This window comes from Cavia porcellus, unplaced genomic scaffold, assembly GCF_034190915.1.
Source record: "Cavia porcellus strain 051 isolate PalLab524CR breed Dunkin Hartley unplaced genomic scaffold, mCavPor4.1 scaffold_27, whole genome shotgun sequence".
In the NCBI taxonomy this organism is placed as follows: Eukaryota; Metazoa; Chordata; class Mammalia; order Rodentia; family Caviidae; genus Cavia; species Cavia porcellus.
The window spans coordinates 35,058,323-35,085,624 of record NW_026947510.1 but is presented as its reverse complement, the minus strand read 5'-3'; the positions used below and the strand labels follow the sequence as shown (position 1 = coordinate 35,085,624).

The 27,302-nt window shown below is 33.7% G+C and overlaps 1 protein-coding gene and 1 non-coding gene across 2 annotated transcripts; both read right to left on the bottom strand.

Moving 5' to 3' along the window:
- Positions 1–387: 387 nt before the first annotated feature.
- On the bottom strand, positions 388–26,980 carry LOC134473633 (C-type lectin domain family 7 member A-like). The gene is made up of 7 exons (XM_063238600.1): positions 26,871–26,980; positions 26,531–26,623; positions 24,940–25,035; positions 5,734–5,847; positions 4,910–5,058; positions 1,595–1,701; positions 388–1,214 (listed from the first exon to the last, which is right to left on the bottom strand). The coding sequence occupies exons 1-7, from the start codon at positions 26,941–26,943 to the stop codon at positions 1,043–1,045; spliced, it is 804 nt and encodes a 267-aa protein (XP_063094670.1). The 5' UTR covers positions 26,944–26,980; the 3' UTR covers positions 388–1,042.
- On the bottom strand, positions 4,529–4,632 carry LOC111757063 (small nucleolar RNA U13). Its single transcript, XR_002791446.1, has one exon. It is a non-coding gene; the product is annotated as a small nucleolar RNA U13 (small nucleolar RNA).
- Positions 26,981–27,302: the final 322 nt, after the last annotated feature.

Here is a 27,302-nt window from a genome sequence, read left to right as displayed (position 1 = left end):
CTGGTGAGTTTCAGTAGGCAGGTACAATTGCTGAGAACCCTAAAGTAAAAATTCTTTTCCTGTTCTAAAATTGTTTCAATGTGGTAAGCTTTCATTTTTCTTCTTCTGCTTTTTGTTTTGTTTTGTTTTGTTTTGATACTAGCAATCAAACTCATGACCTTACACTTGGCAGGCAGGCACTCATGCCGCTGAGCTAAACCCCTGGTCCTAAGCTTTCATTCTTGGCAGCATATGCATGAGTCATTATTCACATATTACGGTAAATGCCTGTACATAGAAGCTAAACTCATAACTCAATATTAAGAAACAATCCAATAAATGTTGGCTTAAGATTTAAATATGTATTTTACCCTGGTAGATGTGCGAATGATAAAAAACTCAAGAAAAGATATTTACATCCTTTACTCACAGAGAAATACAAATTAAACTTATAAATATCATATGGCCTTAGTAAATGGTTTTGCCGACACACAATTCTAAATAGTAGAAGGATATGAGCATATGGAACTTTTCTGTATCACTGGTAGGAATGCAAAATGGCACAACTTCTTTGGAAAACAGTCTGGAAAATTTTTACTCAGAGGAAATCGAGAGTCAAAGATTGCATTTGCCAATGAGCAGAGAAGTACTGGGTGTGGTGTAGGTAGGAGATGTACACTCATAAGATACAGTTCCATTTCTTAGTACACCATGCTGTCTTTCTCTTAGAATATCATGTATCATAGGATAATTCACAACACTTCATACAGAATCATGACTTTATTTACTATTTCAACCAAATGGGTATGGTCACTCTGGAAGTTTGTAGAAGACTCTACATTTGAGTGAGTTGCACGCAGAAGATGTGCAGAACCACGGTTCTTTAGTCCTCATCAGAAATTCCCGTGCTCTTTTACTTCACCAGTTTACACTTGGAGGTGTGTATAGATTATCTTCATGTGAAAGGAGAAGAATTTGTGAATCTGTGGCACCTCATTTTCATGTTTCCATCATCTCAATCATTCAGAGACACCCCAAAACACACTTCCATGGGTCAGGGTTTTTATAAGGAAAAATTATTGTGTTCATTTTGTTGAGGACGTGGTAATCTCATAGTAGAAAGACAAACATTTTTCTTTTCACAAATACAGTGTGTTAATTTGGAACAGTCAAGAGCAGTCACCTTTGTTGGCGTTAGACTTCCACAGTTTCCAATCTCTGAGTCTTTCCAAGCACTCAAAGTGAAATAAAAGGAAGTAAATGTTGTAAAATATACATTCAGTACTGCAGACATAATAGAACATGATAACATCCAAAATTAGGTTGATGTATTTTGTTTGCCATAGAGACTAAATGTCAGTGCCCAAATGATCCTCCACATCACCTTACCAGAACTTAGGTGTAGAATTAAAGGTAAAAAAGCTTTTTTTTCTGCATGGCCTCACCTCTGTAGCCAAATTATGTCCTTTGGGAGTGTATGTTTATAAGTGTGCCAACCTATTGCTTTAGATATATATGTGTGTGCATATACAATGTACATATTTTACCTATATGCCTTTGGGACTGTACACCAGTTCTGGAACTTATTAGCTCTTATCCTATTGGAGAAACTTACCTTGTAAGAAAGGGTGTTGATTTATCTTCCCATGTCCAGTGTCTACTGATTCCTTCACGAGACAACCCAATCCAAGTGAAATAAAATACTTGGCTTTGAATAAAGTTCTGTAATAAATAGAATATTATGTATAGATAGGAATATATTTATGTTCCTGAAATGAATAACTAAGTTTGTTAAGATTTTATACTTAATGTAAATATAAGGTGGGGTTAAAAGTTTTAATCAGATACTTTTAAGGACATAAAATAATGAAATATCCTTTATTTAATCTATACTACATGTGGAAGCATAAATAAGACCAAAAAATAGCTTTGGGTTTGGTCACATGTATTGGAGCTCATCTAAAATCTGTATGGCTCAAACATGAGTTTTGAGTAGTCTGATTTTGGGGCCCAGGTATAGTAGTTATGAAATTTCTAGCAATATTGTTTTATATTTTTGTTCCACAAGTACTGTGTTTATTCTCTGTGAAACAGGCATTTTAGAATGTATCATTTCCCCATCCAATGAGATGGCTTACCTGAATGATCATGTGACTACTATGAAAATAGCTGATATTCATCCAGCTATGTCTCACTTAAGGACAGAAGCATGTTCTAAGTGATGCATCATTAGGTGATTTCTTTATTGGGGAGAAACCATAGAGGGTACCTCCCTAATCTCAGCTTGATATGAAGCCATTAGGCCACGTGGTTGTTTGTGATTATCATGCATCATTGATTGCAGAAACTTCATTATTTACATGACTGTATGTTACACTTTACAACGCCTTGAATTACGTATTATATTATTTGATCTTTACAAATATGTTGGGAAGAAAATTCTGCCAGTTTTATACCCATTCCTCGGTTTTTCCAAGTTCAGAGACTGATATTTTGTGAAAGATTTAAAGGAAGTTTTTTGACTATGGTTCCATATCTATCCATAGTTCTTTATTTCATTTTTCTTTTTGTTTTCTAATCGTTTGAAAAGATGATGAAATTACAAATCATCTGTTCTCCCAAAATGCATATATGCATTGAGAAATAACATTTGAAATTCAAATGGATTTTCATTGATGATTTAATTTTCAATAGAGATATGCTGCAAGAAAACTTAGGAAGTCCAGATTTGGCAGTTCTCATACTGTGTATCTAGGAATTCTAGGCTATCGTCTCTTACATCAAAGACATGTTATTAATTATTTAGTTGAAAGCCTTCTGTGATAGCTTTCTAACGTTCTATATCTCCAAACAGGTCACATATAAAGAGAGGCACAGCCCCTCCCAAGAAAAAAATGTTCCATAATCTAATACATTTTACTTCTTTTGTAACTTTCTGTAATAATTCTGGTGGCATACATAGATTTGCATAAATAATTCCTGAAATTTTATTACTGTCCATATAAATCCCATGATTCTTATGCAAGCAGATTATAAGATTTTTATATATTAAAGTATTATTTATTTTAAAGACAAACTTCATATTCATATCACTTGATGGCTACTTTTAAATACATTACAATTTCATAACTGATTTTAATTTTATTTTTAAATGTCTGGTATCTTTATTCCATTGGTAGCAATTCCTTCTAAGCCAGAAGACCCTAGATTAATTCAGCCTCTATACATGTCTTTTTTTGGTGTCAAATTTTGTTTGTTTTTGTTAATATTTTAAAAGGCTATTTCTGAATTGTTGAAAGACATCTATGTGGAAAATTGAACTAGGTCAGAGAGGCTGAATAATTTTTAGTGTCCACTTGCCTATTTTTTTTTAATTATTTAAAGCAAAAAACAGAAAAGGGGTAGAAATAACACATAATTTCAAAAAAAGTAAGACATCAATAGTTTATGAAATACATATTGTCATCTTAGAAGTAGTCTTAACCCCCCCCAAAAAATAGGATATATTTCTTCTTTAGCAAGAATAATTACAAATTATTTCTATATCTTGTTAATAAAATTTCAAAGCAGGAAAGAATTATTAGTATATTGAAATATATTACTATACAATACCCAATTTCCTATGTAAGATAATATATGTTCAAAATTAACTTTAAGTAGTGTTAATATTTTTTTGTCTTTTGAGATAAGGTCTTGCTAAGCAGCTCTAGCTGGTGTTACATTATGACCCAGGCTACTGATCTCAAACTCAGGACAATTCTCCCTCCCTCAGCCTCCTGAGCACTGGGAATACAGGGGAGTGCCAACATGCCAGGAAAATTAATTGATTTTTAATGATAAATTTATCATGAGTTTTTTCCTTTAACCTCAGACTCAGTATTTACCGTTTTTCCTGAGATTGTCGCAAGTATAAACCTTTCATAGAGCGCATGTTGCTAAATTTCTATATACTACTCAACAAGAGATATACAGAATGTCATCAAAAAGAAGGATGAGTGTTTCAGCATTTAAAAAATATTATAGTAAAGACACGTTGCTGTTAATCTCCTTTATAATACTCTCCTCACTTCAAACACATACCCCACTTTCTTCCCATTTACTGAAACAGTATTTAAAGTACCTTCTCCTGTACTTAGTTGTGTGGTCATGGCTGCTTCAGGGCTCTGTTAATTAAAAATATTTAACTTTTATAGTTGTTTTGATTTTGGGGGAAAGCTGAAGTTTCATGATGCCAAACTCAGTGAATGAGGGAGACCAGGGCACTCCACAATGTTTTCCCATGTCTGTTTTTCGTTGAAGGACACTGAGCATCAGCAGCAGCAGAATTCACCCTCTTTTTGACCATACCTTGTAAATGTATTCATGAAATAGGACTTCACAATTGCTTCGGAAAGTGACAAGAATAATGGAATAATTGTGTTTGAAACAAAGATGACTATTTTGAAGATGAAAAATGTCAGTGTCTTTTACCATAACTGTATTTCAATTTCAACATTTGACTCGTATTTTGATTACCTTTTATACAAATTACTTTCTTTGTTTCTCTTGATATTAGATGGGAAATGAGCAACATGTTAACAAAGTTAGTGGGAGCTGCATCTCTTGCATGTGGCATGAAAACCCAATCATCACACTCATGCACTCATGAAGGGCTTTGTACAACTTTAATGGACAGAACATGATCTATTTTAAGGATAACTTTTTCTGATGACTTAATGTTTGATCTATAAAAAGTGTACTATAGAAATTTTACTTGTGGATGAATGAGATGAAATTACTAATTTCTTATATTATTTCTGTTTGTATTTCTAACGTTCAACTGGACTCCATTAAATATGTGTCTTTTTACTTGAATGTTATTAGGAAATAAACAGCTTATTAATAATGTAAAACTAATATGGTGTGAAATGCAAAACAAAATATACATCACCAGTTCCTGTGGGTCTTCTATCTTGAGAAGTGTGGAATCCATTTCTTTGCAGAATTTCCTACTGTCTTCAAAGTTCTTTACTTTCGTTGAGAAATAATAACAGCTCTGTCCACAACATGACCATTTATCTTTATATTCAATATTTTCTCCTGCTTGAAAACAAAAGACTTTCTTCAGAGACCATTCATGGTGAATCCTGAGAGGAATATGATGGCCTGGGAAATAGCAAGATATTTTCTAGTTCTTCTAAAATCATTACAGTTTTTGAGATGAATGTGTTCTATTTTTACCTTTGGAAAGAACCCTGGCCTAGGGATGACATCACATTAGTTATGTCTCTCCAAGTTTATGTGCAGCACTGTCCACATTTTCTAGGAAATGATTTTTTTAAGATATTGTTATTGTTACTCATAACCTTCATAGGAAAGACATTCCATTGGGAAGAAATTCTTCATATTTTCCAGAACAACAGCTAGTTTCTAAGTGTATCTTAGCTTTAGTTTCCAAGCTTACCTCTACTTAGTTCTTAAACTAAGTATGCATAGTAAATGACAAAAAAAAAGAGAGAGAGAGAGAATATGATAAGCGATCTTAGAGGGTGATTTTGATAGCAAATGTTTTAATTTGAGCAATTGTGATGTAAAATAATATAATAACATACACAGAGAAAACTTCTCTTCCAGATTTCTGACACTTTTAATTGCATAAGAATAAAAGTTGGACTTCATTAGTTTCTATAAGAAAACTCAAATTGAGAAGAAGTGGAGGATGAGCCAACTGAGAAGACCCTTGTCAGTCTCTGATATGACTTTTTCTTTACACACCTGTGGAGATTGGTTCCAATGTGAATGGCAGGCTTTGAACATGGGACTCGTCCTCTTGTGTTGTATTTTCCAGAGGACACTTCGGTGATTGATCTGTCGGGAAACCCTGGAAAACTTTATTGTGTATGGTTAATTCATGGAAAACAAACCAAGGAACTGAAGAAAAGGCTCAGTTTCAATTTGAATAGGTCATTTTGTCATCAGCATTAAAGACGGTTTTTACTCAAGTTCTTTTGTAGGCATCTACCTCTTGTTTGACTATGATTTCCACACCCACATCTCATTTATTAAAAAACACATTAATGATAAGCTTTCCTACTGGACATTGATGATGGAGACACAAAAGTTATAATGCTCTGTTCTCCAGAACTCACTGATTGCCATGGTAACAGTGGGCATCTGGAAGATATGATGAGTGATGTGACATAAACTCAGTGTTGAGAATAAAGATTGAGCTACCAAATGTAGATGGAGGAAGATGACAGCTCAGCAGGATCTTACATTAAAAAGGTATATTAAGTTTGCTTTTTTCCTATAGAAGAAATAGAAGAAAGTAAAAAGGATAAAACTAGAAAATGCTAGAATTGCTGAAACCAGTTTTCCCAATTAGTCAAATGGACAGAACATGACATTAGGATGGTCCAAAGTTAGTCAGTAATTTCAGATGATGGACTGTGTTGAAAGATTTGTTGAAATAGTCGGTGAATGATAAAGTATTAGGTTTCAGCGTGAGACTCAACATTTTAAATTTTTGCACCAAAACTAGAGAGAAAACAATAAATTTAATGATTTTCATCATCTTTCTAGTCACTTCAGATGTCAGATTTTAAAACGTCATTTAACTGCTAGGAAAAAGTTAGACAGAGATGCAAAAATTCTGAAGTCAAAGAGATAAACTCAAAGTGATAATTTCTTTCTTGAATGTTCTTCTAATCTCCAGTCATATGGCTATTTTATTTCACTGGCCAAAGCTCCTTGGTATTAACAGTCAGTTAAAAGATCATAAAATGTATTCTCTCTTTCCTTCACAGAGCACTGTAATCACCAATAAAAAATCAATTTCTTCTACTTAATTCTAGCCAAAAGACAAAATAAAGATGAGGTTTTCAATTTCCTTCATTTGTGTTACCATAAATCCACGTAAGCTGACCTTCACATTCTCAGACTTCTTTGATTTACATTCCCCCTTTCAGTCCACAACTCATTAGCATAAGAATCAGTCTAGTGTATTCCTTCATAAGTATCTGTTTTTCGATTTTATCCCTTTCTAATTCTTCATTAGGAAAGTGATACACATTCTCTTTGTAACATAAGCATAATCTGCACATTTATGAGTGAATGGAGTGCTTTTTAAAAAATTTGTGGTCATGTTTCCTAAATAGTTAGATGGTTTAGTTATTATTTTTGTAATTTAATCATGAAATGATGAAAGTAACGTTTGAATGTTTGCAATGTGATATAAATTATTCTTAATGTATTGGCTCTATGATGTTTTTAATTAATTCTTAGGGTAACCGAAGCTGTCGGTTTTAGCTACACAATAAAAATTTCTTGGTATCTTTAAGAATTTTGTTCAGTATATTTTTATTGTTGTTAATCCTAGTTTTACCAACTTTCTAAAGTATAAAACAGAAAAGTTTTTATTAGATTTTTTTTTGCTGACTATCTAAAAGGAAAACTTTCTGTTAAAGCCATTTAAAATATTATTGATCAATGCTTATAGACTGAAACCTTCCACTGCATTTATCAGAGTATGTCCTTAAAAAGGAATAGAAGTCATATTTTGCTTTTATATATAATGTATTGCTTTAAAAATTGCTTTTTAAAATATAAACTCTTATATATAATGTATTGCTTTGCAAATTACTTTTTTAAAAACATATATAAGTCTTAGAATATAAAGAAACATTTCTTTTTATCACAAAAACTGTTATCAAAGAGTTTTTTGAACTTCATTTATATTTATACCACTAGTAGTTTTGGTATATTATACATATAATTATTCATATAATTTTTAAAGTAAACTATTGTTCAATTTAAATAATTTATTTTAAAAGAAAAATTTGCATGATTGCCTTAAATGGGGCCTCTTGGTTTCTGGCAAAAATTACACAAGTAAGATCTAATTGTTGAAAAGTAAATTTCATTTATGTCTACAACTATTCATTAGCCAGAGTGATTTGACAAGGACAATAAATGTGTTACATTAAAAATGATTGTGCATGTTATATCTATATATGCCAATTCTCCAAGATTAGTATATTTATTATATATTGTAAATATATACTAATAAATTAAAAAATCATTCAGGCATAATTTTATCATTACATTGCACTTGTAAAAAATAAATAAACCTAAAAGCTGTTTTCAATCTTATTCTTTTAGGCATTGAAGAAGAAAACTAGAAAAAATTGATTTAGAAATTTTTCAACATGTGTATTAATACATAAAAGAAAAATAGTATAGATAAGAAGATGTACATAGTAGGCTGAGGATGTGGTGCAGTAGTAGAGCTCTTACTTTGTACACACATAGTCCCAAATTCAATCCCCAGCACTACAAGTGGGTGCAAAAAAATCTGTAAGGATTTAAGTACTTCCAATGATGGGCAAGTAATGCTCTACAGTGAAAGGGGGTAAAATACCTACATTCATTTTGTTATGCAACTATAAATCTTGTACCAGTGGCTAAAAGAGGCAAAATATTACTTAGAGCAATTTGTCACTATCTAGTTTGTGTTTGATGTTATTATTGCTATTGATTATACTAATTTAAGTCAAGAAGAGCTTGGTGTGAAATATTTTGAGAGGTAAAAGAAAGGACCATCCAACCCAGACTTATGTACCCTGAAAGATTATCTTTCAAAGTTGATGTAAGAAAGTATAAAGATGAGAGTAAGCATTAATATAATTTAGACTAAGAAACAAGACACAGAATCAAAGAAGTGATTCATTAAAAGATTAAATAAAATTGACAAACCATTACTCAACTCAAAGAAATAAAAGACACAAATCCAACCAAATAGGTATGAAAAGAGCAAAATTACAACAGATCCTGAAGAAATCCTGATTATAAGTACTTACTTTGAGATCTAATACTTTAACAAAGTTGATAATTTGGAAGAAATGAACAGATTCCTAGACACATGTGAATTACCAAAACTGATATAAGAAGATATAAAAATGTTAAATAATCCAGAATCTGTCAATGAAATTGAAGAACTAATAAAACAAAAGCCCACCAATGAAGAAAAACTCAATGGCTGATAGATTTACAATTGAGTTTCTCAAGAACTCTAGAGATGAGCTAATGCGACTAATTCTCAAACTCATAACATTGAATGAGAATCAGAACTGTCAAAGTCATTGCTGGAAGCAAGCATTACCCTAAAACCAAAGCCAGAGAAAAATCCAACCATAAAAGAGAACTATAGGCAAATTTCTTTAATTAACATAGATGCAAAAAATTCTCAATAGGATACTGGCAAACAGAATGCAGCAAATCTCTACATTTATACCATGATCAGGTAGGATTCATCCCAGGGATGCAATGATGGTTCAACATACACAAATCAATAAATGTAATACAGCAAATTTTAACACAACCAACGGGGGAAAAACACGTGATCATCTCAATATACAGAAAAGGTATTTGCCAAAATCTAACCCCCACTTATGATAAAAACACTAAAAAATTGGAATAGAAGTTTATCTCAATCTGATAAAAGGAGTCTATGACAAACCAACAGCCAACATCATACTAAGTGGTCAAACCCTGAAAGCTTTCATGCTTTAAAGCAGGAGCAAGATAGACGTCTGCCATCACTACTTTTGTTCAGTGCAGTAAACATTAGCCAGAGTGATTTGACAAGGACAAAAAATAAAAGGAACATGAATGGAAAAACAAGGAGTTAAATTATCATTATTTGATGATGACATAATGTCATCATAAGGCATACTTTATATAGAAGACCTCAAAATTCCATTAAAATATTCCGAGAATTAGCAACCAAATTTCAGTGACAACAGGACACAAAGTCTAAATTCAAAAATTGGTAGCATTTCTGTACACAAAAATCCTCACTATGAGAAAAAGTGAGAAAACAATGGAAAGAAGGAAAATGAAACACTTAGGAAAAATCATTCTAAAGAAGAAAGTGAAAGACTTATGAATTAAACACTGCAGTATTCTGAAAAAGGAGATTGAAGAGGATATCAGAAAGACATTTCCTGTTCTTGGATAGGCAAAACCAACAGAGTGAAAGTGGCCATACTTCCAGAATTGATGTGCAGATATAATAAAATGCCAATTAAAATAACAAGAGCATTTCTAATGGAATTAGAGAAAATAATTCTAAAATTCATATGGAGTCAGAAGAGATGTGGAATAGCAAAAGAATTCTGGGCAACAGGGGAATGCAGGGAGTATCAAATCCTAAAGTTGAAGTTGTAGTACCACAAAGCTGCCATGATAAGTGTGGCAATGGTACTGGTAAACAAACAGACTTCTGGATCAGTGAAACAGAAGAAAAGATGCATAAACAACTCCAAACACAGTCAGATAAGCCATTTTTGACAAAGGGACCAAACACCTTCACTGGAAAAAAGATCGCCTCTTTAATAAGTGGTGCTGGGAAAACTGGCTTTCCACATGCCCAAAATTAATCCTAGATCTATATCTGTCACCATGCAATAAACTAAAGTGAAAATGGATTGAAGAACTAAATATTAAGCTAGAGCCATTTTATCTGCTAGAAGACAGAATAGATAAAACGCTTGAAGATATAGGTGTAGGAAAAGTTAAACAAAACCCCAGTTACATACGAAATATTACAAAGAATCAACAATTGGGATTATACAAACTGAAAAGCTTTTGCATACCACAAAGAAACCCTCACAAAGTGAAGAGACAACCCTTAGAAAAGGAAAAAATAAATACCAGCTACTTCTCAGACAAAGGTTTAATATTTGCAATAAATGAAGAACTCAAAAAAGATAAAAATTCTTCCACAAGACTCAGTCCAAAAATTGGCATCTGAAGTGAATAGACACTTCTCAGACAAAGTAAAACAAATAGCAAATAAATATATGAAAAAATGTTCAACATCACTGATAATTTGAGAAATGTAGATTAAAACAATTCTGAAATTCCGCCTCCCTCCAAAAATAAAGGTTACCATCAAGATGGAAACTAATAACAAGTGCTGGTGAGATTTTGTGGGAAAATGAGCCCTTCTCCATTGTGGTGGGAATATAAATTGGTACAGTCATGTGGAAATGGGTGTGCAGTTTCCTCAAAAAACTAAACTAGTGATTGCATTTGACCCAGCAATTTCCTTTCTAGGTATTTTCTTGAAAGATTTAAAATTCTCATACTATAGTGATATATACACACTCATATTTATAGCAGCTCAATTTGTAATAGCTAAATTTTGGAAACAGTTCATATGTCCATCAGATGAATGGATAAAGAATGTCATATTTATATAAAACAATGTTACTACACCAGAAAGAAGAATGAATTGGTGATACTTCAGGGAAAAGGATGAAACAACAGCATAATTTTAAGTGAAATAAACCAGATGCACAATATTAAATATCTCATTGTTTCTCTTGTGTGAGAAACCCAAAACATAAATAAGGAGTAAGATGAAAGATAGATGTTGAGAAATAGGAAGAACTTTTTTAAATGGAAAGTGGAAGAAGGTGTGGGGTAGATGGAAAGGAAGGAAAGGGAAAGTGATTAAAAAACAAAGAGATTGGAAGGAAAAATTGGAAACAAAGCTTTTGCAAATGAGAAGGATAGTGAGACAGAATGAAAATACATTACGTAGAGGACCAATTTCCCCATGATGAATGTGATCATTATATTTGGAGCACATGTACTAATACAAAAATCTACCCCAAAAGAGTATCATATATCGTATATTTAGACTGGAAAAAATAGGAAAAAAGCCGCCTGTCAGAGTACCTTGATAGTTTATATTTGAAAACAAAAGAAGTCTGCTGACAGTTAGGACTAATGAACAAGGTCTAAAATGTTGCATACATCTTAGAAAGAGAGTACTAGTACTTGGGTAGGGAATTAGAAGAGATATAAAGGAAGATTTGAAAAGTGTTCAATGTCCTGTAAGAGGGATCTGATGGTACATATTTCCACAGGCAGATATGTACGCATGCAGAGGGCTGAATGAAATCCCATAAGCCAATAAGCCAATGTGGAGAGAAGAAGAGAGAGAGAGAGAGAGAGAGAGAGAGAGAGAGAGAGAGAGAGAGAGAGGGAGAGAGAGAGAGAGAGGGAGAGAGAGAGAGAGAGAGAGACAGAGAGAGACAGACAGAGACAGAGAGAGACAGACAGACAGAGAGACAGAGACAGAGAGAGACAAAGAGAGAGAGAGAAAAAAAGAAGAGAAGAGAAGATGAAGAGAAGAGAGGAGAGGAGAGGAGAGGAGAGGAGAGGAGAAGAGATCGGAGACCAGCTTAGGAGGATCCAGGTAAGACTCTATCTCAAAAACAAAAATGATGAACAAATTAATTATAACAATATATCTCGGCACAAGGAAGCCAATGGCTAACATTATACAAAATGGCAAAAATCTGAAAACTTTGTTTATGATCTAGAGCAACAGAATGATGCTCATTTTCACTACTTTTATTCAACAAGTTCTACCCATAATATTAAGGAAAAACAGAAATAAAAGCCATCAAAAGTATGAAAATGTCAAATTGCCCCTGCAGTTGACATGATATGTGGAAAACTCCACAAAGTACTAAAAAGTATTAGAATATACACATTCAGCAATATTGTAAGATACAGAATCATCACACAAATATCAGCAGCACTGTTCTACACAAAGAGAAGATCATCTGAAATAGAAAGCAAGTGATTTTTTAATTCATATCTTTTGATGAGTATTGTTTATACAGATTAATGTATTTTATTTTGACAGATTTGTACATACACACAGAATACTTTAGTCTTTTTCATCATTCTCATCTTTTACCTCACCCTCTTTGAAATTAATCTTACTTAAAATAACTACATAAGCAAAATAGCTAGTTAAGTTTAGTCAAAAAGATCAAAGATATCCATAATGAAAACTCTAAAATGCCGAGGAAAGAATTTCAAGCACACTCCTACAAACTAAAGGAAAAATATTCATGGTCACAAATTGCTGAAATCAATACTGTGAAAATGTTCTTACTATTCAAAACCATCTTGAAAGACCCCCAAAAACTCCATTTAAAGAATCCTAGGCATAATAAGTACATTCAGTAATGTAGCTGGATAGAAAACCAGTACTCAAAAATCAATAGCATTCTTATACACAAACGACAAAATAAGAGAGAGAAATAAGAGAAGTCACACCCTTCACACTAGCATCCAAAAATATGAAATACTTAGGAATTAGTCTAACAGAGCCATCTGCGTGCAGAGGAGGATCTGGGCGGATCTGGAGTGCCTGCAGAAGCCCGTTCCTTTGTCTGAAGGACTGAATATTTCTGCAAGCAGGGAGGGATCGCAGGTTCCTGAGGCACCTCAGCCTGTGGTGAGTGCCCAGCACAGTCTGCCCAAATCTCAGACTGTCCTGGACCCCAAGCTTCTGGGTGCAGTGAAGTGGAGCAGTGGGTTAGAGGCCACTACAGCCGCCTACCCATCCCTCCCGGCTACACTTGGAGGTCTGCTGAGCTCCCAACAGGTGGGCGGGCCTACAATATCCCCTGAGCCCAGCCGCGCCTAGCCATCTGCATGCAGAGGAGGAGCTGGGCGGATCTGGAGTGCCTGCAGAAGCCCCTTCCTTTGTCTGAAGGACTGAATATTTCTGCAAGCAGGGAGGGATCGCAGGTTCCTGAGGCACCTCAGCCTGTGGTGAGTGCCCAGCACAGTCTGCCCAAATCTCAGACTGTCCCGGTCCCCCAGGCTTCTGGGTGCAGTGAAGTGGAGCAGTGGGTTAGAGGCCACTACAGCTGCCTCCCCATCCCTCCCGGCTACACTTGGAGGTCTGCTGAGCTCCCAACGGGTGGGCGGGCCTACACTATCCGCCGAGCCCAGCCGCGCCTAGCCATCTGCTTGCAGAGGAGGAGCTGGGTGGACCCGGAGTGCCTGCAGAAGCCCCTTCCTTTGTCTGGAGGACTGTGGATATCTCTGCAGGCAGGGAGGGATCACAGGCTACTGAGGCACTGCGGCCTGTGGTGAGCACCCTAACCTGGCTGCGATTGAAGAGCTGTGGATCTTCCAAGGGGTAGGTGGGCGCACAGTGTCCCTGAGGCCCAGCTTGTCTGGAACTGCGGAGTTCTGAACAAGCAGAGGAGGGCCATTGGTTCTGCAGACCCAATGGCTTGGGGTAGCGTGGTGCCAGAGTCTCAGTAGCTGCAAACATAGAAGGGGATTTTCAACAGATCCTGAGGAAGCTTTCAAATAACACTTGAAACACAGAAATATAGGAAAATGACAAAACAAAAGACCAAATTACAACCTCAAACCTCCAGCCCATCTCAGGAAACCCTAGGAGAAATATATTTAGAAGAAAATATACCCCATCCACCTCATATATCAGACACAATAGCTACTGAAGTTGACAAGCAACTCCAGGAGGCTTTAAAGAAATTCAAACTCGAAATAATATCCCAGATAAAAGAAGAAATGAAAAAAGAAATGAAAGAGATTCTAAATATATCTAAAGAAAACACAGATAAAAAATTGGAGGAACTAAACAAAAAGATAGAATCCCTAGACGAGCAATATAAGAAACAAACAGAATACATAATGCAGATGCACAGAGATATATAGGAAATAAAAAACTCCACTGAAAGTTGTAAAAACCACCTTAATGAAAGTGAAGATAGAATTTCAGACCTTGAAGACAGGATTGCAGCTAGTGAACAGGAAAGGAAAGATCCTTTAAAAATAACAAGGAATCAGGAAACAACAATTCAACAACTGCAAGACGATGAAAAGAAGAATAACAAAAGAATGATAGGGATTAATGAAAAAGAAGGAGACAACATAAAGGATATCAAGAGAATATTTAGAGAAGTAATAGCTGAAAATTTCCCAAGCATGAGATCAGAAACTGACATCAGGATCAGTGAAGCATATACAAATCCAAATAGTCATAACCAAAATAAAACTACACCCAGACATATAACAATCACCATCCCAGAAATCCAACACAAGAATAGATTATTAAAAGCTGTCAGAGAGAAAAGACAGATCACTTATAAAGGAAAAGCTATCAGAATCACAGCAGACTTCTCAGCACAAACAATAAAGTCAAGAAGAGCATGGAGTAAAATATTCCAGATCCTAAAGCAAAATGATTTCCAACCTAGATATATCCTGCAAAACTATCATTTAAAATAGATGGTGAAATACAATACTTCCATGACAAAGAACAGCTGAAGAACTTCATGAACACCAAACCAACTCTGCAAAAAATATTGAAAGACAGTTTAGATACACAAAGGAAAAAACCTCTAAGCAAAGCAAATAATTAAACAGAACAGAAAGATAAAGATGCAACAGCAGAGAGATGAGATTCCTACAATTAACCAACATTTAATAGTAATAACCATTAATGAAAATGGTCTCAATGCACCAACCAAAAGAAACAGACTAGCAGAATGGATCAAGAAACAAAATCCAACCATATGCTGTTTACAGGAAACCCATCTAACCCAGAAGGATACTCACAGACTGAAAGTCAAAGGATGGAAAACAATTCTTCATGCAGCAGGAATCCAAAAAAAGGCAGGAGTAGCCATTCTGTTTGCAGACAACGTGAACTTTAAACCAACAATGACCATAAAGGATAAAGAAGGTCACTACATACTCGTAAGGGGAAAACTCCAAGAGGAAGAGATAACTATCTTAAATATATACGCACCAAACTCCAGAGCACCCAGTTATATAAAACAATTATTAACAGAAATGAAAACTCAAATTATCAGTAACACAATTGTAACACGAGACCTTAATACGCCATTGACACCAAGGGACAGATCAACCAGACAGAAAATGAGCAAAGAAATAACAGAACTGAAACATACCTGTGAACAAATGGGTTTGATAGACATATACAGAATGTTCCACCCAACAACATCAGAATACACATTCTTCTCAGCAGTACGTGGATCATTCTCTAAAATAGACCATATACTAGCTCACAGAACATATTTAAACAAATGCAAAAGAGTTGAAATCATCCCTTGCATGTTATTGGATCATAGCGCTCTGAAATTAGAAGTAAATGATAAAAGATACTGCAAAAATCCCACAAACATGGAAACTGAATAACACACTCTTGAGTAATTAGTTAGTCAAACAAGAAATTAAAGAAGAAATTAAACAATACCTACAAGAAAATGAAAATGCAGATACAACTTACCGGAATATGTGGGATGCAATGAAAGCCATCCTGAGAGGAAAATTTATTGAACTGAGTTCCCACATCAGGAAAACAGAACGAATACAAATAAATAACTTGATGCTACACCTCAAACAGCTAGAAAAAGAAGAGCAAGTCAAGCCCAAAGCCAAAAGAAGAGAGGAAATTATAAAAATCAGAGCAAAAATCAATGCAATACAGACTAAGAAAACAATCCAAAGAATCAACAAATCAAAGAGTTGGTTCTTTGAAAAAATAAATAAAATCGATAAGCCTCTAGCCAACCTATTAAAAAACAGAAGAAAAAGCTCAAATTCATGCAATAAGAAATGAAAAAGGAGAAATCACTACAGACCCAATAGAAATACAGAGGATCATCAACACCAATTTCGAAAACCTCTACTCTCAAAAGTTTGATAACACAGAAGAAATAGACAGATTCTTAGAAGCATATGAAGTGCCAAAGCTAGATCAAGAGGATGTAAAACTGTTGAATAACCCAATCTCTGCTAATGAAATTGAAAATGTAATTAAGTCCTTACCCACCAAGAAGAGCCCAGGCCCAGATGGATTTACTGCGGAATTCTACAAGAAATACAAAGAAGACCTAATGCCGACACTCCTCAAACTATTCAATGAAATTGAAAAGGAAGCAATCCTTCCTAAGTCATTCCTGGAAGCAAATATTACTCTAGTACCAAAACCTGAGAAAGACCCAACTAAAAAATAGAACTATAGACCGATCTCCCTAATGAACACAGATGCAAAAATCCTCAATAAAATATTGGCAAATAGGATCCAGCAAATCATCAAGTAGATTATACAACATGACCAAGTGGGATTCATCCCAGGAATGCAAGGATGGTTCAACATACGCAAATCAATAAATGTAATCCACCATATCAATAAAGCCAAAAATAAGAATCACATGATCATTTCTATAGATGCAGAAAAAGCCTTTGATAAGGTCCAACATTTATTCATGATAAAAACTCTACAGAAAATTGGAATAGATGGTCTTTACCTCAATATAATAAAGGCCATTTATGACAAACCAACAGCCAGCATCATACTAAATGGCCAAAAATTGAAAGCCTTTACTTTAAAATCAGGCACAAGACAAGATGTCCTTTATCACCACTCCTATTTAATATAGTACTGGAAGTACTAGCCAGAGCAATTAGGCAAGAAAGAGAAATAAAAGGGGTAAAGATAGGAAAAGAAGAAATTAAGTTGTCATTGTTTGCAGATGACATGATACTCTACATAGAAGACCCCCTAAGCTCCATGGAAAGACTCTTAGATACAATAAATAAATTCAGTAATGTGGCTGGATACAAAATCAATACTCAGAAGTCAATAGCATTCCTATACTCAAACAACAAAATCACAGAGAGGGAAATAAGAGAAACTGGATTATTCACATTAGCAAGCAAAAAATGAAATATTTAGGAATTACTCTTACGAAAGAAGTGAAAGACTTATACAGTGAAAACTATAATACACTGAAAAAGGAAATTGAAGATGATCTCAGAAAATGGAAAGATATCCCTTGCTCATAGATAGGAAGAACAAACATTGTGAAGATGGCTATTCTCCCAAAACTCTTATACAGATTCAATGCAATCCCAATAGAAATACCATCAACATACCTTATAGATCTAGAGAAATCACTCCTAAATTTCATCTGGAACCAGAAGAGACCTAGAATCGCAAAGGCAATTCTAAGCAGCAAACACAAAGCAGGAGGCATCACAATCCCTGACTTGAAATTATACTACAAAGCAACAGTAGTAAAATCAACATGGTATTGGAATCAAAACAGAGCAGAGGATCAATGGAATAGATTAGAAGATACAACCACAACTACAAACACACTCAACCACCTTATCTTTGATAAAGGAGCCAAGCAGGTTCACTGGAAGAACGACAGTCTCTTTAATAAATGGTGCTGGAAAAACTGGCTCTCCATTTGCCGAAAACTAAAGCTAGACCCATGTCTATCACTGTGTACTAAATTAAAATCTAAATGGGTCAAAGATCTGAATATTAAAACAGAAACACTAAATCTATTGGAAGACAAATTGGGTAGAAACCTTGGAGACATAGGAGTAGGTAGAGAATTCATGAACAGGACTCAAACCGCACGGGAAATACTTCCCAGATTCAATAACTGGGACCACTTCTTATTAAAAAGTTTCTGCATGTCAAAAGAAATCTCCAGCATAGTGAAAAGAAAACCCACAAACTGGGAAAGGATTTTAGTGAACTCTCTTTCAGACAAGGGACTCTTGTGTAAAACATATAAAGAATTAAAAAAAACTCAGACCTCCAAAAATTCAAAGATCCAATCCAAAAATGGGCATCTGAGATGAATACCCAATTCTCAGATGAAGAAATGCAAATGGCAAATAAATACATGAAAAAATGCTCATAATCATTGGTCATTAGAGAAATGCAAATTAAAACCACACTGAGATACCATCTCACTCCTGAAAGAATGGCCAGGATCAAGAAAACCAACAACAAATGCTGGAGAGGCTGTGGGGAAAAAGGAACTCTCCTGCACTGTTGGTGGGAGTGTAGACTGGTACAGCCTTTGTGGAGGTCTGTCTGGAGGTTTCTCAAAAATTTGGGATTGGAAATCCCATTTATTCCAGCTATTCAACTTCTAGGCATATTCCCAGAAGAACTGAAAGCATCATACCACAGTGATATATGTGCACCTATGTTTATAGCAGCACAATTTGTAATCGCCAGATCTTGGAAACAACCCAAGTGTCCATCAACTGAGGAATGGATAAAAAAGTTGTGGTATTTCTATACAATGGAGTATTATTCAGCTATAAAGAAGGATCACATTGAGATATTTATCAATAAATGGGCGCAGCTTGAGACCATACTCATAAGTGAAATAAACCAATCTCGCATGTATGAATACCAAATAGTTTCCCTAATGTAAGTAATGATTCAAATATATAAAAATATGTGGTAATCATGATTCCCCATTTTGTGGCCTTGAAGCCTTATAAAATTTTCACTTATTAATTAGAAAGGCTTTATTCTGGGCTTCTTGATATGGAAATATTTGAAGCTGTATTATATGAAGTTTTATCCAAATATTTCAAGGAAAAAGACAGACACTATGGTAACTACTATTCTTTAAAAAAATTATTTAGTTATTTCTTATGTTTATTTTAATTAGTGGAAAAATTAAAAAAAAATAGGATATATAATAGTAACTCTTTTCAATTTCCTATTAACTTGTTTTGAAGTCCTGTAATACTCCCACAATCTTGTTTTGACTGATTAGACTCTGTTCCATTCTGTGCGATAGTATCAAGTCTGAGGGTATAGGCAACTACATTGAAGGCAATAAGGTTCACTAAGATGCCCATTCTGGTTTGACTGTTGTCTCCTTTGGAAGTCCTGTAATGTTTACAATGCCTAAGTTTTATTGGTCTTGTTCTCTACTGTTTTGTCCAACTTTATAATATCTAATGAGATAGACAATTCCTTTTAAGGAAACAAGAGACAACGTTGATAACCATTGTTAATAACCTTGTACTCTGTTCCACATCATGTGCTATGTCTATCCTTGGTTTTGACTTACAGCTTTGTTTTGCCATATTTGACTTTATTCTCTCCCCTCCCAAAAAAGTAATAAGAACTAAGGAGTAATAAAATCCAAAAATGTGTAAATTTTGTTGTAAAAATGAGAGGGAGGAAAAAAAAAGAGCTCTAATGGATATAACAGCAAGTGGGTTTAGGGGTGTTAAATAGCTGACTATATTAATGTTTTTGGATCATTGAACACAGCTGTTTGCAGTCTCTCTGTTTGAATGTCTACTTTGTATTCTTTGATACTGTGATTTGAGCAACTATTTCCAAGATGATAATATGTAATCTATTAACAGGTGATTTCTTACTGTTATGTTCTTTTTTTTTGTAGTTCTGTATTATGTGTAACTTTACACTGCTTTGTTTTGTTTTGTGTTTTTCTCTTTTTCCTCTTTAAAAAAAAAGAAATTATTCTAACAAAAGAACAAAACATCTATTCAGGAAAAATTATAATACCCTGAAAAAGAAATCAAAGAGGATCTCAGAAAATAGAAAGACATTCCATGTTCATGGATAGAAAGAACAAATATTGTGAAAATGGTCATTCTCCCAAAATTGTTATACAGGTTTAATGCAATTTAAATCAAAATACTTCAAGGATCTAGAGAAATCATTTCTAAATTCACCTGGGACCAGGAAAGGCCTTTAATAGCAAAGGCAATTCTGAGCAACAAAGGAAAGGCAAGAGGCATCACAATGCTTAACTTGAAGCTTATCTATAAAGTTATAAACTACTGTAATAAAATCAGCATGGTACTTGGATAAAAACAGACCTGAAGATCAATGGAATAGATTAGGAGATCCAACTACAACTACAAACAGACTCAGGCACCTTAATTTTTAAAGGAGCCAAACATGTTCACTGGAAGAACGATTGTCTCTTTAATAAATGGTGATGGAAAAATTGGCTCTCCATATGCCAAAAACTAAAACTAGACCATGCATATCACCATGTACTAAACTAAAGTCTAAATGGATTGAAGATCTAAATATTAAAACAGAAACACTAAATGTGTTATAAGACAAAGTAGGTAGAATCTTGAAGACATAGGCGTAGGTAGAGAATTCATGAACAAAAATCAAACTGCATGAGACATACTTTCCAGAATCAAAAACAGGGATTATGTCTCATTAAAAGTTTTGCACGTCAAAAGAAATATCTAGCATAGTGAAAAGAAAACCCACAAATTGAAAAAAAATCTTAGTGAACTGTCTCTCAGACAAAGAACTTCTGTCTAAAACGTATAAAGAATTTTTAAAAAATCAGATCCCCAAAATTCAAAGGCCCATCTGAGATGATTATACAGTTCTCAAATAAAGAAATAAAAATGACAAATAAATACATGAAAAAATGTTCAGCATCACTGGTCATTAGAGCAATGCAAATGAAAACCACACCAAGATTCCATCTCACTCCAGAAAGAATAGCTAGTATAAAGAAAACTACCAACAACAAATGCTAGAGAGGCTATGGGGAAAAAGGAACTCTTGCACTGTTGGTGGGAGTACAGACTGGTTCAACCAATATGAAGGTATGAAGATTAGTCTGGAAGTTCCTCAAAAAACTGGGATTGGAAGTCCCACTTGACCCACCTATTCCACTTCTGGCATATACCCAGAAGAAAAGAAAACATGCCACAGTGATATATGTGCACCTATGTTTATCGCTGCACAATTTGTAATAGCCAGATCTTGGAAACAACCTAAGTGTCCATCAACTAAGAAATGGAAAAAAAATATGTGGTATTTTTATACAATGGAATACTACTCATGTATAAAGATTGATCACATTGAGATATTTATAAGCAAATGGACACAATTTGAGAGAATACTCAGAAGTGAAATAAATCAAACTCACATGTGTAAACAACAATAGTCTCCCTAGTGTAAGAAATGGTAGGGGTACTTAAGATACAAAATCCTCATTCATACAGGGAAAGGATAAGAATATGCTCAAAGGGGAAAAGTAATATCTCAGGGGAAAAGAGAGAAAAGAAAAAGGAAGGGAAAAATATCTAAAATTATATAAACACACTTAGGGTAGCTAAGATGATTGTGCTATGAATTCTATAAGTTCTTGGAACAAAACAGTTAACTTTCATAAGAGTGGAACAATTTTGCGTGATTGTGTCTGGTGACCTGAGGAACTCTTGAAGATCATTATGTAAAGTAATACCTTGTTTTGAAGGCCTATATCATCATTGATTTGAGGTCTTTGCTCTTGTCATTTCTTTGTCTTTTTTGTTTTTCTAGGAATCTGTTTTGTTTTGTTTTGCTTTGTTTTTCCCTCTGATGCAGAGAGGTATATGTGTAGAGGCTTATACATGCTTAGAAGTTATCCTAAACAGTTTATGAGAATTGATTATATTACGCATGATGAAATACACAGCTACGTTGAAGACAAAGAGACATTATGGTATCCATTACTGATTTGATATCATCTTGCTGGGAAATCCAGTAATGCATTTATTCTTTGTCCAGCGTGGTTTTAGCCTGTTTTGTATTGTTTTATTTCAGCATATATGAAGACATGGACAGCTATTTTGAGGAGAACAAGCAACATTATGGCGGCTATTGTTGATTTTCCTATTGTCTGGTTTTGAAGGCCTGTAATGCCTTTATTACTCTGTTCTGATCACTATGATACCATTTTGTTTTGTATGAATTCACTATGTGTGAAGATATGAACAACTATTTAGAAGAAAACAAGAAACATTATGGTAGCAAAACCAAATCAAACAAAAAAATAGAATACCTTGAATGACCAAAACAGTATTGAGCAAAAAGTACATAGTAGGTATTGCTGAACTATATGATTTCAAAATATACTACAAAGCTATAGTGATCATAATATGAAAACAAACATATTGGCCAAAGGAACAGAACTGAAAGCCTAAATTTCATTCTGTGTATCGTAACAGATTGATTTTTTTGACAAAGTTTCTTAGGACACATGCCGTAGAAAGAACAGACTTTATAACACATAGTGCTGTGCAAATTGGGTCTCCACATGTTGAAGAATGAAAATTGGTCCCTTCTTTCTCATTTGTTACAGTAATGAAGTAAAAAAGGATTAAAGAAAATTATAAGATCTGAAAATATGAGACTACTAAAAGAAAGCATACAGTAAATGCTTTACAACATTGAAACAGGCAAGGAATTTTTTGATAAAAGGACAGGAAAAAAAGCAAAACAATCAACCAATGAAATTAGACTAAAAAGTTTCCATACAGTAAAGAAACAATAATCAAAGTGAAGAAACAACATATGTAACTAGAGAAAATATTTATAAACTATACATGTGCTAGTTACTAATCCATACTAGCACATGTAAGGAAATCCAAAAATGTAACTTAAAGAAAACAGCAATAAAAACAAGCAAGAGAAAAACCCAGTCAGATTTTAGAAAAAGGCAATAGGTTTATATAGACATTTCTCAAAAGAAGGCATGCAATTGACTAACACTATGTGATAAAACGCTTATTACTACTAAACTGCAGAGTCACGCAAACCAAAAACACATCAGATCTCATTCCAGTAAGGATGGATTTTATGAAAAAAAAAAAAAAGATAGTGAGTATTGGACAAGATATGGAGAAAAATAAACATTTAACTATTGTTCACAGGAGTGTAAATTAGTAAAACTAGTACGGAAATTAATGTGAAGGTTTCTTTAAAAATTAAAAAATAACATTACTATTTGATTCAGCAGTTTCACTCCTAGATATCTGAAGGAAATGAAATCATTATGTTGAAGAGACCTCAGTACCCCTACATTTACTGCAGCACTGGTCACAATCATCAGGAAACAGAAGCCGACGAATCCCTGAAGAAAATGTGGTGCATATACACCATGGAACAATTTTCAGCCACATGAAAGAATGAAATACGATTATATGCATCAATGGGAAACATCAGGTAAGATAAGAGTAGGAAGGTTTGACATCTATTTGCACCATGGTGTCTGTCTATTGACTATTTTTAAAAAAATTTATTTAAAGAAAGACTAAACAAAACAGAAAACTGATAGAAATAACACATACTTTCAAAGAAAAAATAAACAGTAAGAAATCACTACTTGATGATTACATGTTGTCCTCTTAAAAGTAGTTGTTCAAGATACAAAAGCGAAACATACAAAGTGGGGAAACAGACTGCAAACATTTCTGTTTATATTGATAGCAACTATGCACTATCTAACTCAAGAAGTTGGAAGAATGCATTTGGAATGGTTTAGCCATAAAGATTTGCTAAATGTTTAAGGATTTTGATACATTTATCCTGATTACACAATAGATTTATTAAAAAGTCACATTAATTCGTTAGTATTCATACTTTTTTATGTCAGTTTAAAGTTAATTTAACTTTAAAAAGACAACTAAAAATAAAACAGAGAAGCATCTAAAACACATTTGTACAAAAATATTGTAAATATTCATGAAATTCTAGGCTTTTCTAGTACATCTATAGTATAAATAAAACTTTTCATTAGCTTAAGATCTCTATCGAAATAGACAAAGGTTTGAAACAATATCGTTGCCCAAACAATTCTGTTAGTGAATAATATTAATAAAATGTATAGTCTTGCATATACTTAATGAGACTATACAGAACGAGATTTAAATATGGTTTCACAATTCTCAGAATACAGATTTAGGGAAATAAATATAATTGCATTTTTGTATGACTCACAGATATATTATCAGTTTACATACTTGAAACTACTATTATAATTATATATTTAAATTTGCAGGATCAACAGATCAATTTTACAGTAGAAACAAATAATGATGCTTTAAAGGAGTCAGTTCTATAACATGCTGCTATAAAACATAAAACACTTGTAACAGATAAAAACAGCTAAAATAGTAAAACTGATGTTTTTGAAGCTTCAAATTCAGTGTTTGGTTTTCTGTATTTTTATACTAAATTTATATATTTACCTTCCTTTAAGAGATGTCAGTTTGTCTCTTCCTATATAATTATGTAATGGTACTTACTTTATACATTTTCCTTAATATTACAATACCTTCAGGTACTGGCAATGGGTAGTTTGGAATTACTTAGAATACTTTCTCATCAAACCAAATTAATGACTCTTTGGGAAAATGCATTTAAATGTCCAAATAAATGATGACACAATAAAGTACCTCCTTATGAGGAGACAATTATTTTAAGCTCCATACCTAGTGACTTACCCATGAAACCCAGCACTCCATTTGTCAAAAAGAGAAAGAAGCACAAGCTTGCAAGAATCATTACCGTGAGCCGCCAGGCTATGGGAACTGAAGACTCTGGAAAGAAAGAGGCAGAGAGGATTGAATGACACAGCAGGTTTATGGAAGAAATCCCTGAAGCTCAGCACCCTAGCTCTTGGGCGCTTTCAAACTGGAAATAGATAAGGACCAGCGTGAAAGAACAATGAAGTGAGAGTCAGGTACCGAGCTCTGCTCACTATAGTTACCGCGCATCTCTAGGGAGGTCGCTTTGTACCAATGTAATCCCCTGGTTTTTCTCAATATTTTCAGAATGCAAAGTAGAATATTGGATGTACAGAAATGTATACAAAAGCAAATTTTTCTAAAATACTATTGTATAGATTAATTTTATTGACCAATAAGAAGGGATATTATTTAATAAATACCTTGTGCCTCTATACTTATATACAAATCAAAACTTTCACGTTGGAATTGGTCTAATATTCTTCATCATAAAGAATAGCCACAGTAATGTACAGAAGAAACGATAATCACAAATGTATGACAAATACTGCTAATCATAATACAGTTTGGTGAAATTTCACAGAACGCATGTTCAACAGTTGGAGATTTACCACTGTTTCTAAACAAATGGAAAATTTTAATTTTTGTATCAATCAGTATATATAGAAACTGGAACCTAACTACACCAGTATTCTTTGTGATATATGTAACTTGTATTATTTTTAATTTTAAAGAGAAGAAGGAAAATAGAAATAAAATAAAACAGTTTCACATTACACTAATAGTGTAACAACAATTAACACATTGCGTATGCTTATCTTCATAGAAGTTACTCAGAGTGCAATATATAGGCATGAAATAGTGCCCAAAACTACTAACACCAATTTTTCTTCTCAGTCAACTAAGAGAAATTCACTGTATTACTGTCTTAATTATCTTGTATATACATATATATATATATATATGTGTGTGTGTGTGTGTGTGTATGTGTGTGTATATATATATCATATACATATATATATTTCCCTTTTCTTCATCCCCCATCAGTTACTCTTTTCTTTTAAATAGTTTCTTACCAATTCACAATATCTACTGTCCCTTTTGAATCTTATTTACTCATTCATCTTTCCACACTAGTGAGACAATACTATACTTATGTATATGGATCTCATTTGTATCAGTTTATGGCTATGATCTCAAATTGCATGTATTTATCTATAAATGTCTGAGTAATACTGCATTATGTTTATTTAAAAATACGGGTTTTTTTTATCCATTCTTCATTTGAAAGGCCGGGTTATTTTCAAGAGTTAACTATTATAAATTTTCTGCTATAAACATGGGTGCACATAAATCACTTTGGTATGATGTTTTTAATTTTTATATACTAAACTTGGCTGTTTGGCTTTCAGTTTTTCTTTTTCATGTATGTTTTTGGATATAGTTTGAGCAGTCTTATGAAGTGAAGTAAGCTAATTGGTTATTTACAGCAGTCATTTCTGATTTACTTTAATTGCTTACACATAGGCTAAGATTATGAAGGATAGCGAGGCTGTAGAGCCCTTACCTTTTTCTTTAGGTGATTCAGTTTTTATCTTTGTTTGGTTCATGTATAAAGGATATTCTTCCACTTCTGAGTAAATTTCCTGCTGTTTTTTCTCTGGTAATATAAAGAATGGAGTGTACAGTGTGTGAAGAGAGCTAACACATAGGATTTCTTTCAAATACAGGAAAGCTATGCAAACATTTTATTTCCCTGTAAAGTCTATCATGGAAATCTTTTAGGTCATAAAATCTTGGAAATGAGGTAAATACAAATCATATTCTAAATTATAATGGGATTATTTTGAACATTTATTTACAGAAAATAATCAAGACTGTAGAAGTTGGGGAAGAAAAATACTCACTATTCTTTTGCATGCGCTTCTTGGAAGTAAGAGGTTTCCCCACCTGTGCAAATGTTGGGTATTCTTCATCCATCTCTGAGAAATTTGCGGATATGATTCTAAAAGATATATAAACTAACAGTTTTCAAACCAAAATTTCAGGTTCTGTCCTGAGTTCTCTGTATGACACTGAGGTGAATATTTCATCTCACTTACCAGTGATGTCTGAAGTTTTACTTATTCCCTCCAAGAAAGACTTTTTTCCCTTGGATGTTCTTCGTATTCTTAAAATTATCAGCTACTTATATGTTTATTTACATAAATGGGTATTGTGATTTCAACCACAACATCGGATTCTCTACATATGTTGCTTTATTATTTTTATGTTATATTCCTTAATTTTGAAAGGATAAATTTTGTGACCTATGATACATTTACATGTCCCTGAAAAAT

Bases quoted from the DNA above. Each gene is read 5' to 3' on its own strand.
- LOC134473633 (XM_063238600.1), bottom strand. From the start codon at position 26,943: ATGGATGAAGAATACCCAACATTTGCACAGGTGGGGAAACCTCTTACT. The intron at 25,036-26,530 runs GTAAGGGCTCTA...CTTTCTTTCCAG, and splicing joins TGAATCACCTAAAGAAAAAG to AGTCTTCAGTTCCCATAGCC. The intron at 1,702-4,909 runs GTGATGTATATT...TATTTATTACAG, and splicing joins TAGAAGACCCACAGGAACTG to AACTTTATTCAAAGCCAAGT.